Source organism: Nothobranchius furzeri, chromosome 6 (assembly GCF_043380555.1).
Source record: "Nothobranchius furzeri strain GRZ-AD chromosome 6, NfurGRZ-RIMD1, whole genome shotgun sequence".
Classification (NCBI taxonomy): Eukaryota; Metazoa; Chordata; class Actinopteri; order Cyprinodontiformes; family Nothobranchiidae; genus Nothobranchius; species Nothobranchius furzeri.
In genome coordinates, this window is record NC_091746.1 from 22751316 (window position 1) to 22766235 (window position 14920).

General features: G+C 45.5%; 1 protein-coding gene across 2 annotated transcripts; it reads right to left on the reverse strand.

The window, feature by feature from the left end:
• Positions 1-385: 385 nt before the first annotated feature.
• Positions 386-14199, reverse strand: pycr1b (pyrroline-5-carboxylate reductase 1b). 2 transcript variants are annotated; one of them, XM_015969976.3, is made up of 9 exons: positions 14082-14199; positions 13565-13657; positions 6789-6859; positions 6501-6680; positions 5375-5482; positions 5185-5298; positions 2438-2530; positions 1085-1248; positions 386-1001 (listed from the first exon to the last, which is right to left on the reverse strand). In XM_015969976.3, exons 2-9 carry the CDS (start codon positions 13629-13631, stop codon positions 824-826), a joined length of 975 nt encoding a protein of 324 aa, XP_015825462.1. In that variant the 5' UTR covers positions 13632-13657; positions 14082-14199; the 3' UTR covers positions 386-823. The 2 variants fall into 2 exon arrangements, with proteins under 2 accessions (XP_015825462.1, XP_015825453.1); XM_015969967.3 differs by having other exon boundaries at positions 13991-14153.
• Positions 14200-14920: the final 721 nt, after the last annotated feature.

Below are 14920 nucleotides of genomic sequence, written 5' to 3' on the forward strand. Positions count from 1 at the left end.
AGGTGCTCTGGTTAAACAAACGCCAAAGAAAAGAGGAACATCCAGATTTAGTTCACTCCTAAGAGGGTGCTTTAAACCGTGAACGAGGCAGCAGCAGCTCAGGAGGTGGAGCGGGTTGTCCAGTAACCAGAAGGTTGCAGGTTCGATCCTGGCTCTGGACAGAGAATGCTGCTGTTGTGTCCTTGGGCAAGGCACCTAACCCACCTTACCTGCTGGTGGTGGTCGGAGAGAGCGGTATTCAGCAGCCTCGCCTCTGTCAGCGCGCCCCAGCGCAGCTGTGGCTACATCGTAGCTCATCACCACCAGATTGTGGGTGAGTGATTGTGTTGTGAAGCGCCTTGGGGGGCTGTAGAACTGTAAGAAGGCGTGATACAAATGCAGGCTGTTTACCATGAACATGCTTAAGCTTTATTCTAGCAGTTCTAACATTACATCATAGTCACCGATGAGCAGAACACCTAACAGCTGCTTTGGGTTTTCAGACACACGGAAGATGGGGAAGCTCAAAAATCACCTTTACAGGAGAGAGCGCGCTCCTGCTACGCTGCAGCGGTCATGAAAGACCCACAAAGTCAGACGTGTAACAAGAGGAGGGTGGCCATCCCACAGGGCTTCTGCTGCATGGCGTGCACCAGAACGCCATGACGGCCCGTTGCTGCACGGTCTAACAGCTCTGCTGCTTCTGCAGATCACGTGTAACAGGTCTGTTCATCAGGAGTGAATACATGAATAATCACCTGTTTGTGATTTCACAGCAGTCCTAAGTTTTATTGCGGTGGGTACACCTGTGTATGTGTGTGTGTGTGAGTGTGGGAGGGGGGGCTCAGTTCTTCTTTTTGATCCCAGAACTGCGATTGTTGAACAGGTTGAGTCCCGACCTGCTGCCGCCGTTGCCGACGCCGCTGACCGTGACTCCAGGCTGCTGCAGCACCTTGTCCAACGTGGTTTTCTTGATCGCTGCTGGAGAGATGCGCTCCTGGTCTGCCAGACACTGCAGCTCCCTGCCAAACAAACACAAACTCATTATTCTCTTACGGAAAAACAAACAAACAAACAAACAAACATCCACTAACGACAGTCTGACTTGGTTCTGATGCATGAAGCCTCCACGGCGTTGATCAGGAGGCTTCGGAAGCCTCCGCTCTCCAGGAAGTGCAGCGCGTGGATGGTGGCGCCCCCTGGTGAGCACACGTTATCCTTCAGCTGACCCGGATGCTGCTCTGAGTCCAGCAGCATCTTAGCTGCTCCCTGTGGATAAACACAGTCATGAATATTCCATAATCGCTTTCATCTCAGCTGCAGAAAAGATGTTCTCGCTTTATATTTACTGTTAATGTCGGAATACCAGGAAGTAAGGTGGGATCACTCACACTGAAAAATACACCTGAAGCGGCACAAAACTAATCATTTAGAAATCTGTATCCGCATGATGATACTCTGCATGTCGGTTTAGCCCCGCCCAGTCTGGTGGCTGGCCAATTACAGCGCTTTATTGGTTGGGTGGGCGTGATGATGCGATGGAGCCGAAAAACAAAGATGGCGGCGGCTTGTTTGAAATGGCTTTGGCACCACCTCAAGGCTAACTTCTCGGACCACTGCTCTTCAGCCTCTGCACGCTAGTCTGCATCCTTTCATCATTTATTTAGTTGACTTCAAAGGAAAATGTTCTATTTAGCGACTTACAGGTGATGAAATGGTAACAGCTTGCTGACTGGCACAAGGATGTACAGTGATCCCTCGCTACTTCGCGGTTCGTTTATCGCGGATTCACGACTTCGCGGATTTTTTCTTTGGAGCCTTATCCAAGGGAAATTCGCAGATTTGCGGTCTTTTTCACCGATTCGCTGTATTTTTCTATGCGAAATATCAAGAAATTCCTGTTTTTTTCCCATCAATTTCATCATAAAATGCACTTTTTGTAATAAAACTATAAAAAAAACAAGTAAAAGTACAGTACTATGTAAAGGGAGGGTTTTAAAAGTCTGAATACGGAATACGTACCTGTTAAATAAATACTGTAAATATGGTGTCCCTACTTCGCGGATTTTCACCTATCGCGGCCAGGTCTGGAACGCATCTACCGCGATAAACGAGGGATCACCTGTAAACTCAATAACTTTGATGAGGACGGAGACGAACTGCAGCGACCAAACCGGACTGTCTGAATTAATACGAGGTGTTTACGGTCCCCGAAGAAGTGAGTGACTAGAATCTTCTGATTAAACATTCAGAGATGAGTCAGTCCCATATGTCATATTTATGTGGATTCATCACGTCTTATTGGTTGTTTAACACAGATGTAGCCACTCCTTAGCAAATACGGGCAGAAACCAAACATCAGAATATTCAGTAGGAAATAGTTGTTGCAGCACATCATATGGTTTCCCGGATGATGCGGGAGTTAGGGATGAGACACGGAGAACCAGGAACTACTGACCAGTAGGGCCTGAGCTCCGAGTCTGACAGCGAGTCTCCGGGGCAGGCCCATCTTCACTCCTCCGTCTGCCAGAGCATCCAGGGCTGTGAACGCCTGTTTCAGTCACAAACACTGATGTTTAATTAAACACACTCTTATTTCTCTGTGACAGGAAAACACATCACAACAAACAAGACGAGCAGCACAAGTTCAGTTTAGTTAGAAGTGAAAAAAATCCTCCAGTTAGCTAGTTAGCTTACGGCAGACGCACCAACTCTTCTTATCCTCCCTTCCTATTTCAAACTCACACGATGCTTCTGCGCACGTCAGACGTTCCTCCTGAGTCTTTAGGCCGCTGGCTGCTCACGTTTGAAGTCAAACTTTACATTTTCTTTTTTGCGTCAGCATCTCGGTTGCTGCTTTGCTCCAAGCAGGTCGTTTAGTGACTAACCACTGTCCAAGGTGCTGAACGCTCTCCTATTACATAAACAAGAGTAATGTCCCGTTTTAGATCCTCCTGGTTGGTGCTCCACCTGAGGCTTTGGTTAACCCTTTACCTTCAGGGGTGGACCGTTAAAGTGCCCGAGCGCCAATGGCGCTAAATTTTCTCGTCGGGCGGTAAATACTTGACGACTTACCGCCCGGGTGGCGCCCAAGCCTTATTTGTCATTTACACACCGGCTTTCGCCTACATCATGGCCCCGCCCTGTAGGAAGCTGCCGTTTTCGTTTCGCGCACGTGAACCTGCGCGCCTCTAGCCACCTACTGCACTTGTACGATTCGTGCACGTACTGCACGATTAGTTATAGTCACGTGAACTATAAGTTCACTATTAAAGACGAAGTGGAACCACGCTAGAAACACACAAACACGCAGGGAGATGCCGCCGCCACAGGGATTGGATTTCTTGATGAAATCTCCGGCAAAACGCTTTAAAACTGGTGAGGAGAAGCGAGACAGTTCGAAACGGTATGAAGCAGAGAAGCGTGTGCGTAGGTGAAATGATTCGTGGCGGTTTAAAGAAGACGGGAGGTGCAGAGAATGGCTGTGTTCGAGTTGAGCAGCGCCTCGCCTGGAAAACAGACGGAAGCAGCAGGGGGAGTGGCTGAAAGCCGGCGTTTCGCCGGGGACACACCGGCCGCGGAAGCGCCCGAAGCGCATCGCTCACGAAGTCCGGCCGCTGCTCGCTGCTCCTCAGTTCAGATCAGACGCGCCCCATTCGAGGCGCGCCTCGGCTCCGCTGTGGTTTTTCTTTTAACTACCCGGTGTCCTCAATTTCCTCAGCTCTTTTCCTCTACGTGTGAGTGTGTGTGTGTGTGTGTGTGTGTGTGTGTGTGTGTGTGTGTGTGTGTGTGTGTGTGTGTGTGTGTGTGTGAGAGGGAGAGGGAGAGAGAGAGAGACTATGGTGTGAACCAGTTGTTTCTGCCAGTTGAATCTCTTGGATTTGTAGCTCGGGGGTGACGATGGATGAAGATATCGCGTTAGCATTCACACTTGTTCAATTTTCAATTTTAATTCTGGTGCCTGTTAGCAGCTGAAACACATCCTCACGTGCTTGTGGATATCATATATTCTATATGAAAACATGACTGTAATAATAAGTAAAGGTTAGCAGCTGTAGCTTCAGTGTGCTCATAGGAAACGTGACAAAAGAAAACAAAACGCATTTCTCTTTATGGCCTATATTGTTGTCATCATCAACGTAACATGATTTACAGAATTCATGTGACCAACTAACGTTTCATGTTCTACCACCGGATGTTTGGATCAAAATATGAACCAATCAGATCTTAGATCAGGTGAGAGCCAGGCGTTTCCCGTCATCCCCTAGGTTTTGCAGCTGGTGGAGAGCAGCTGCAGCGCCTTGCTCCAAAATCTGCGGCCGCCTTGATCTCACGAGGTTATCGATGCCTACGTATGCATGACGTCAGAGCAAGTCAGCGTCAAGTCGGACACAAAACCGGCATGCACCGCTCGCCGATCACCGCTGGTCTAATCTGCACAGAACTGGCTCATCTCAAACACAGCCAATGGCTCGAATACAGCAAAGCGGAGTTGGTGATGTACTGCGTTGTATGCCGGAAGTATGCGACGACAAAATCGTGTTTTGTTGAGGGAACAAACAAATTCAAACTTGAATACGTTATTATGTTTGTGAATGTGTACAAAATAAAGGTTTATTACATTTAAAACGGTTCAGTTGTTATTTTGACTCGTTTTGGCGGCTGACCAGCGGGGCCGGTAGATTCTTGGCGGGGCCGGTAAATATTCAGAGTTACCGGCCCGGCTGGCCGGTTGGTTTTGAAGTTAATGTCCACCCCTGACCTTCCATGGCACAAACACACCATCCCACTCCCGGGGACCTCCTGGAGCTCCGGCAGAGGAAACGCAGCTTTAATTCACTCATCTGTGGTGGTCACTCGTATGAATGAGTGAATGCTGCTAACGGAAACACACTCTGCTCTCTCATTCCTGTGGCGGTCCCAGGCCAAGGTGGGTGGGGTAAATACTCATTTTTGCAGCGAAGCAGACGAGACTGGCCTTTTCTGACCTGACCATATCCCCTCCATGCACCCGATGCTCAGCGTGACGCTCGTATTCTCGGGTTCGAGGCCTTAGAGTCTGTTCCTGTCTTCTTCAACATGTTCCTTTGGTATGATGTCATTATCAAGCCCTTTGAAGGCGGGGCCTGACTGGGTATTTAGCTCATTCTCGACCTGTGTGCGTCACTGACAGCATCACGACAGGAAACAAAAGCTGTAACTCACGTAGGCGGGCCCGCTGCCACTCAGTCCAGTGACAGCATCAATCAGGTCCTCCTCCACCTCCGTGCAGAAACCAACGCTGGCCATCAGCTGCTCCAGTAACTTACCATCTTCCACCTTGAAAAATCATAAAAATCGTGTTAACAGCAGAAGATCCCTCTGCATTTCTAGACCTGTCCATGGTTTCAGATACCTCTGCATGCGTCCCCGTGGCGTACACCGTGGCTCCCTCTCGCACCACCACTGGAGTATTAGTCATACACCTCATGACTCTAGGAGCTGGACGGTGCTGAAGCAGCTTCTGCACAAATAAAACAGGAGAAGCGTGTTAAAGGGATACTTGGCAGCTTAGCTTGCTTTTAGCACCCCCTAGTGCCCATTGTTTTCAACGCATTAATCTACCTCCTGAAACATCTTCTCTGGAGCGGTTCATCCCTAAATTAAACAAATCAGCTGTGTTCGTGATCTAGAACATGCAGGAAAGTTGCTGGAAGCAGCTCCACCAACCAGCAGGGACTGGACCAGCAACTCTGAAGTTGCAAGTGCGGTATTCTAGCCACATGGGGCCGTGGGGTCTGAGTAACATTTCATCGACCCTGTAAAGGTTATTTCAGCACGTACTGGCTCAAGAAAATGATGTAAAAACATGAAAAAGCTGCAAAGTGTCCCTTTAAGAGTCCAGGGATCTGCTAAAGCAGCTTCTTAAAGATGTCGGCCAGAGGCTGAACTCCTCTCAGCAGCACGTGTGGAGAAGTATTAAAGCCTCAGAGGAAAAAGGTTTTGGGATTTTCACGCCTGGATTTTAAGACAATCTGATGTTTGAGACCGGCGCGGGAAAACCAGAGACTAACCTCCGGTCTGAGCCCTGGACAGCTGCAGTAAACAACCCGACTGCGGAGCTTCTGCGTTAGCGTTGTAGCAGAACGACGTGTGTCACGATGCGGGGGCTCGTCCCGACGCCCACACAGTAAAGACGTGCAAATGAGACTTTAGTCGTCATTGGCAGTGAATGAGTTAAGAGCACGAACGTAAACTAAATACAGTCATTCACAGCACAGCAACAGCAGCTAGCTGGTTTTACGTGTCGTATGGGGAACACCGTTCTGGAGGAGAGGATTTGGGTTTCCTGTGATGATTTATGACAAAAGTCCTGAACAACATGAACCCAGTTCATATTTAAATAGGTGGTAACGTCTAGTTATACTGAGTTTCTACTATTTTACTGCCGAGTCTGGCCAACACCTTTAAGGGTTTTAATATCTAAACAATGGCAGCAGAAAGGCCGGTGGGGTAACGTCTCACTTTTACAGAGTTCGTACCTTCTCTATGGAGCTGATGGTAACACCTGCAGCACAAGACACGATGAGATGCCGGTCTTCGATGTCTGGTCCAATCTCATCAAGAACAAAGGGGATAATGTGTGGCTTCACAGCCAGAAACAGCACATCGCTCTTGCTGACAGTCTCTTTGTTGCTGGTTGTTAAATTCACCCCCATTTTCTACACAAAACACAAACAAACAAGAAAAGTGACGTTAAGGTGCAGAACGCCGTTTCTACAACTATCAAACAAGTCCATCAGAACTCTCCTCATCAAAGGTGTGCTCACCCTCAGCGCCATCACCGTGGGCAGGTCTGTGTCCGGGGAGCTAGCTGTGATCCTGTGAGCAGCAATCACACCTGGTCAAGAAGACAGGAGGAAGTGAGGGGCGACGTCCAAGCATGAGTGATGGTGCAGAAAACAACAGGGAGCAGATGGGGAAGATGTGGTGGAGGAAATTCACATGGTAAGAGCGGACAATGAGCTCAAAGCTGCTTCAGACTAGGGCTGCAACAAACGATTATTTGGATAATCGATTAATCGGATGGGGTCTCGACACGATTAATCGATTAATCGGATTACATGGGGACATTTTTAAAAACTGCTAGGGAAACGTTATTTCTCTCCTTCCTTCACTTTATTTAACACAACATTATTAGAAAACAGTTCAATAGCAGAAAAACAACATGCCATCACCTAAATTGTCTTATAAGGTGTGTAGACAGAGACCCTAAGCTACATCTATCTGTGACCTAAAATGCTTGGTCCAAGTTAAACAGCTTAAGGGCAGTTCTCATCTGTTTTGTTTGATCTCATCTGTAGACATTTATTATAGCTGGGGTGTCAAACAACTAATTTTTAAATGTAATTAAACATAGGCTGTGAATTAATCAAAATTGATCACTATTTCCAAAAATGACTGAAAAAATAAGTTGTCACACACTCCATGGAAACTTTCAGAGAATCCACAAATAGTGGCTTTCAAATGGTTTTGTTACTTTCTGCAAGTTTAGAAAAGAAGCAGATGAGACAGCATGTCTGATAATTTAGTTTTTCATCTGATAATATTAGAACATGTCAGTAATGTCTGAGGGGCTTTTATAAACACTGTATAACTAACACTACTGGAGAGGGTATGAATTACACAGAGGCTTCTGGGGAGCCCAGTTATGGGGGGGGGGGGGCATTTTGCCTTGGCCCCCAAAATGTCTTGAAACGGCCCTGGGTGTGTGACTGAGTGTTGAAGGTGACCTGAATAGTATCAAATTTATAAATATTACATGTGTGTAACTTATTGTTTTATACAGGTAAAAACGTGTAGTGGAGGTAAATCTACCTACATTTTACTTTTCAACACTTTGTTTTGTTTTTATTTAACTATTTTCCTGTCCTGTCTGTCTCTCATCTTCCTGCATCTCCTCTTAATTCTCCAGAAAAACTGCTGCCTGGATTCTTACTTTTTCACCTCATCAGTTATTGTTGAGCAGATCAAAGGGATCTCCTGACCGCAAAGCGCAGAGCGCGTTTTCGATGCTGCGTGAGGTGAAATCACCGCAGCACAGGTGATGAGCTCCGCAGTAGCAGAGCGCTGCAGGCACAAATAAGACAGAAAATAGAGAACATGTGCAGACATGAACGATCGTGTGCTAATTATAGTTTTTTGGTTGCGCCACTTTGAGAATGGACCGTGCGCTGGAAGCAGCTGCCTGGATCGCTGCGCAAAAATGCGCTGTGCCGCTCTCTGCTCAAAAGAGTCCAAAAATGATATAATATAGAAAACTTTTTCCGGTTCACCTGGATGTGTAGGATATACAGCTCCCCCATAATTCGATCCCTGCTCCTGGATGAAAAGCCGGACATTTTCATCAATACAAGAACCCCCAGTCCGGACGCGCCGGACAGAGAGTGAAAAGTGGACACGTCCGGGGAAAACGGAACGTACGGTCACCATAGTCCTCATAAAGCGGGAAATTATAGATACAGTAATTTGCGTTCGTGGGCCCTGGGCAATTGCCCAGTTAATCCGGCCTTGGAACCGGTTCGCAGCAGCGCGAGTCCCCCCGCTCATCTAGCGTCGCGCTCACGACTTTAGACTCTTTTTTTACGAGCTTAGGGCATGTCTAGCCTGTGTAATAATCCGGGACTTGGATGAATCACTTTTGAAAAGTTTTTAATTTACCCGGACACAGAGTTCTCTCCTTTCTCGCTGATGATCCCGACATGCTTGCGTTTAAGACGCTGCATCATCCCGTGCCATGCCAAGTCTGACCTAAACGTTGCAGGTAACGCATGTCTTCGCCTGATTTAACTGAAAATGCTCCCAAACTTAAAAAGCTTTTACTTTTTTGACTCTCGCTGCTTCTGCCATGTTCCTCTTCCAAACAACTGCCGGCTCTCCCTCGCGCTGATCTGTCTGCGCGCAACGGCGGGCGGGAAGGGGGGCGCTTTTGGGAGAGTTGTGCGACACAACGAATCGATGACGCAATTCGTTGCCAACGCTTTTAGTAATCGATTTTCATCGAATTTATCGATTCGTTGTTGCAGCCCTACTTCAGACTGTCCTCCAAAGACTGGTGTTGGCCAACATTCAGTCTAAAAATGAAAAGATCCGTCCGATTTTTACTATTCACAACAAGACAGCTCATCGCGTTCTCTTGAATGCATACTTTTTACAGAAGCAGAGAGGAATGCTAAAACTGTTTAACAACATCATAAATTACAGGTTCATGAAGTAGGATGACACCCTGTGGTCAAATGTAGGTACTGCAGTCCATGCATCAAAACAAACAAGTCCACTCTGAGAAACTGTTGCGGTCACGGTTCAGCCCCAGAAGAGGAGTGATACACAGGAAGTCGATAAGTAGATACATGCATTTTACCGTAAGATCCAGTTGTTGGTAAATGAAAAAGTTTGCTTCTGATTCCCGTTAGCATTGTTTAGAGCTGAGGAAAATAATCAAATAATCGATGCATCGGGATTCGGACATAAACGATTCTGCATCGTAGAAGGGTACGCCATAATCGATTATAGTGGAATGTAGTTTTGTTTTTTTAATGGCGGCACCAGCGCAGATCCAAATCTGTCAGAGTGAGCGTCCTCCACATTTACCTCCGCCTTAATGTGGTACTGCAGGGCTGAGCGCTTGAGTTGTAACCTGAGACCGAACTGGAACCGAATCAGCCCGACCGGTTCTGTTGGATTTGGGCCGTGAATTATGTTAATTGAGCGGGTTGTCGTGCGGCGCGCTCCGCTAGCTCGCACAGCAACTGAGAGGGGGGGGGACTGCTCACACGAGAGCATCGGAGGACGCTCCTCCAAACCGATGCTCCAAACACGCATTATTATTTTCATAATTTAATTATTATTTCTCCTGGAAGTGCTCAGTCAGACTGCTTGTTGTAATGTAGGGAGATCCGGTCTTGGGGAGGGGGCGGGGTCAATGACGGCGGCTGCAGCGTGATCATCTGTCTCTTTTATTTAGGGACACGGAGAAGTTAAAAGGAGAGAGAAATAGAAGAAAGAAGTTCTTGTTCCACTTTATTCTTTTGTTTCATGATGATAAACTGATGTTGAATTCAGCTTAAAGAGAAACTGGGAGGAAGCTTTGGTTCATTTTAAGTTACAGGAGATCTTGTCTCCTATCTGCTCCTCCAGAGACAGCATGGACATGAGGGTTACATGGTGAGGGTCACACAGGACAGGTTAGTGGAAAGGTTTGTCGTTAGCTGGTTAGTGAAGGAGATCCATCAGCTGGGTAATTTAATCCTAATCCAGCCCACAGCCTACTGCTGGTGTTATTATCAGAAAGAATAAAACACACATCTTAAATATTATTGGAAGTGTAGAATTTGTTTTCTGTTTTATTATTTTCGGCATCAAACAGAACTTGATTCATTCTCCAACATTTCAGAAACGAACCACTGGGTTCAAATAAAATAAACTAAGTCAAACATTTCATTTGGTGTTATTTCTGACACCCTTGAACTGCGGCATGAATATTTGACTCTAGAGCTGCTCAGAGACATTAAATACTCATATATGAACCCATTATTGTATCTGATTATTACATTATGCGTCCTGTGGGTTTTCAGTACTTTTTTAGATTTTGTGAGATTTTGTAAAGCGTGTTTTCTCAGCCTGAGGCGTGGTGCTGAACGAGGAAACAGATGTTTTGCTTTGTTAAATCTTCTTAAATGTTTAAAATGTTTTGTCCTAACCTGTTAATGGAGAGCTTTTGAGGGCTGGCAGGTTGTATCAATTACGTTTTTGATTTAAAAAAAAAAGCAATTATCTGACATGTTCTATTTATCGATGAAAACAAATCCATATGAAATAATCGTGATGCATCGTGATGCATCGGGATATCGAATCGAATTGAATCGTTGACCCAATAATCGTAATCGAATCGAATCGGGAGACAAGTGAAGATTCACACCTCTAGCATTGTTAGCTCAATGTTAGCCTCTAGCCTGCTTCACCTGATATTAGCGTAAAACAAAAAGATAGTGTGGCTTAGGGGTACAAGAAACAACTTCTGGGTCACTTCTGTTTACTGACTTCCACTCTAACGCTGTTGCTCTTTGACCAAATTACAAATACCTTGCAGGCTCAAATATCATGTTTATGTTTATGTATTTAGCAGACGCTTTTGTCCAAAGCGACTTACAAGCGATAATCGGCATGTTGCCCTTGAGGCTAACAACAACAATAACAACAACAACTTGACATCAATAATGGAGAGGAGGGAACAAGGAGTGGACAGAGAGGGGGGCAGGTGCAGGGAAGGTGCTAGTTTAGAAGATGCTCTGTGAAGAGCAGGGTCTTCAGGAGTTTCTTGAAAATTGAAAAGGAAGCCCCTGTTCTGGTAGTGCTTGGTAGGTTATTCCACATTTGTGGAACGATGCATGAGAAGAGTCTGGATTGTCCTGAGCGTGGTGTAGGCACTGCTAGCCGACGATCCTGTGATGACCGGAGCGGCCGGGCCGAGACGTAAGCCTTTGCAAGAGGATTCAGGTAGATGGGAGCCGTACCATCTCGGACTTTGTATGCTAGTGTTAGCAATTTGAATTTGATGCATGCTGCTAGCGGTAGCCAGTGGAGCTCAATGAACAGAGGGGTGACGTGTGCTCTTTTTGGCTGATTGAAGACCAGACGCACCGCTGCGTTCTGAAATATTTGAAGAGGTCTCACAGTTCAGCCTGGAAGACCAGTTAGAAGGGCATTGCAGTAATCGAGGCGGGAGATGACAGTAGATTGCACCAGGAGCTGGGTGGCATGTTGTGTTAGGTATGGTCTGATCTTTCGTATGTTATACAGCGCAAAGCGGCATGAACGAGCAACAGAGACAACATGATCTTTAAAGGTCAGGTGTTCATCAATCACAACACCCAGATTTTGAACTGCCTTTGAAGGAGCCAGAGATAGGAAGTCCTTTTGGATTGAGATATTGTGCTCTATGGATGGTTTTGCTGGGATGACAAGTAGTTCAGTTTTAGAGAGGTTGAGGTGGAGATGGTGGGATTTCATCCATTTTGATATGTCAGAGAGACAGTTTGATATTCGTGCAGACAGTGTGGTTGTCCGGTGGAAATGACAGATAGAGATGGGTGTCGTCTGCATAGCAGTGGTAGGAGAAGCCATGTGATCGAATGATCTCACCCAGTGAGGTGGTGTATGTGGCAAAGAGAAGAGGTCCTAGTACAGAGCCCTGGGGGACTCCTGTGGCAAGATGGTACACGGTAGAGGATTGTCCAAGCCAAGATACACTGAATGATCGTCCTGTGAGGTACGATTCAAACCAGGCGTGTGCTTTCTCTGTGATGCCCATGCTAGAGAGTGTGGACAAAAGGAAGCCATGGTTGACCGTGTCAAATGCAGCCGATAAGTCGAGCAGGATAAGCACTGAGGATTTGGCAGTCGCTCTAGCTTCTTTTAAGGATTCCGTCACTGCTAACAGAGCAGTTACAGTGGAGTGGCCCTTTTTGAACCCAAATTGGTAAGGGTCAAGCAGACAGTTTTGTGAGAGGTATTCTGTGATCTGCTTGAAAGCCACCCTTTCAATGATTTTGGACAGAAAAGGGAGGAGAGAGATAGGTCGGTAGTTCTCCACATGATTTGGAGGAAGAGATGTTTTTTAGCAGCGGTTTAACCTGAGCATGCTTGAGAGAGGTGGGAAATGTACCGAAGATTGGTGCGTAGAGACCAGAGGGCATCATTTAGCCAAGGGTGCGACTGAGAGGATCTAGCAGGTCTAGTGGCCAAAGGGCACACGTTGTTAAGACAAGAGCAGAGTGTGGAGCACAGTGACGTATTTCAAAACACCAATATTATAAAAAAGTACAAGAAAAGTAAAGGAAACATGTTTAGTTGTTTAACCCTCCCACTGTCCTAATGGGTGTGACCCTGCGAGGAAAGTTGACCATTGAGCAGGGTTGATGGTTTATCCCTTGAGGTCCATGTGGCAGGGTTGAGGTGGGAGCTCACTCCTCACCCCTGCCAAATGGTCAACTTTCCTCGCAGGTTCCCACTCATTAGGACAGTGTGAGGGTTAACTAATCAGATAATGAATAACAAATTTACTTTGTGTGAATGGTTTGATATTTTTAGAATGGATCAGAAACACAGGAGCAGGTAACCTGTCCAGTCCTCGACCCTGCACCCATAGCCTATGCTGCCACGTCACTTTTTCACACAGTTCAGCTATTTTGTCAAAAACAAACACAAACTTCCAAAAGCAATGCCAGGTAAAGAACGTTTACATTAGACTGAGATTATTTCAGTGTAAAATTATTACTTATTGTACCTTTAATTCTGTAAAAATGTTTAATTTGCAGGGTGCTTCCCAGCAACTAAATCTGCCAGGATCATCGTACCTGCAGGAAAAAGACCCTAAAGAAAACAAACTGTAGAAGCCTTTAAAATAATAATAATATTATTATTATTTAAAAATAAATGTACAACAATGACATACATAACTAATAGCAATGCTGCATGGTTTACAATGACGCTCCAGATGTTTGGATGTCAGACACCAGCTCCTGTATTCATGCTCACCCGACCTTACCTGCAGCGGTGAAACCTTTCACCAGCGCGTGAGCCAGCTGGCCTGCACCGACAAATCCAACGCTCATCCTGCCAGACGACGTGGCTTTCTGACCTTTAAAAACAAAAGTATTAAAACTTCTTTCACATCCCGCAGATAGTTGAGCATCCTCTGATGGAAATAATACGTTTATAACGGCCGTAATGACGACTTTACAGACGCATATCAAACTAATCCTTTAGCCAAAATAAACGATTGTTTTAATCTGCGGGACACCAGAGCTTCACGGAGAAACAAACGTACACATTTAACAGTTTGAAATAACCTCACAATAAGAGTAGATGTTGCCTTTTAGGATGACAACAGCTTTGCTAGCAGGCTGCTGTGAGCAGCGACTTTGCTAGCCTCGTTCCTCCGTGGCCTGAATAAAACCAACAAACATCTTACTCTCGGAGCTTTAGCTGCAGTTCCTGCGTAGACACACAGTCGTAGACGTGACAGTTCCCCAAGACTTACGAAAAAATAAAGCATCAATTACTTCTAGTCAACGTGGCTTCCCCCTTTTCTTTTTAGCTCAACCCACGTGCAATGCTGCAATGACAGACACAGGCCGTAACCAATTACACCGCGAGATTTAGAGACATTGACAAATCAGAAACTAGTGTGTGAAATATAGGCGGGGCATAGTGCCCCAGTTGCATCATGCTTCTGTTTTATCCAGATAAGACCAATCAGAACATGATATACCGACCAATCATATACTAGAAAATTAAACATAGGCGGAGTTTTATGTTCGTCACGCCCAGTTGCATCATTCCCGCTTTGCCGCTACAATGAGGTCAAACAGGAAGATTTACACAAAAGGTCATGTTTGTGATCAACAAGGCCTCTTTTCTAGAATACCCCCCGATTAGGTAACATCACAAAACGTTTAATTTTGCATTCTTTTATGAAACTTATAAAACAATAAATAAATAAATAACAATAATAATACACAAAATAAAAAATATCAATAAAGTGCTAATGAAAACTGATGTGTGTAATATTGCTAACCCAAGATTTACTCAAATAAAAATATATACATATTTCACTTTCTTAGCATTTTAATGTCCACACCAAAAAGAAACCAAGGTGTTGAGCTGCCTCTTAAAGGATTATAAATCACAAACTAAACTATGTTTTTGTTTCATACCCATACTTCTTCAGGTGTACAACACTTTTAGTACAGTTGATCAAGACAAGAAAGCTTTATTTATATAGCATATTTCCAACACAGAGGTAACTCAAGGTACTTCACAGCAGCAGCAAGAACTGACAGAAAAAACAAAACAAAATAAACAACAGAATTACATAAAAAAAACACACTAAAACTAGAAA

Excerpts from the sequence above, each read along its gene's own strand:
- pycr1b (XM_015969976.3), bottom strand. The coding sequence starts at position 13,631 with ATGAGCGTTGGATTTGTCGGTGCAGGCCAGCTGGCTCACGCGCTGGTG. Across the intron at positions 6,860-13,564 it reads GAAAGGTTTCACCGCTGCAG|GTGTGATTGCTGCTCACAGG; the intron begins GTAAGGTCGGGT and ends CTTCTTGACCAG. Across the intron at positions 2,531-5,184 it reads GTGGCAGCGGGCCCGCCTAC|GCGTTCACAGCCCTGGATGC; the intron begins GTGAGTTACAGC and ends TGACTGAAACAG.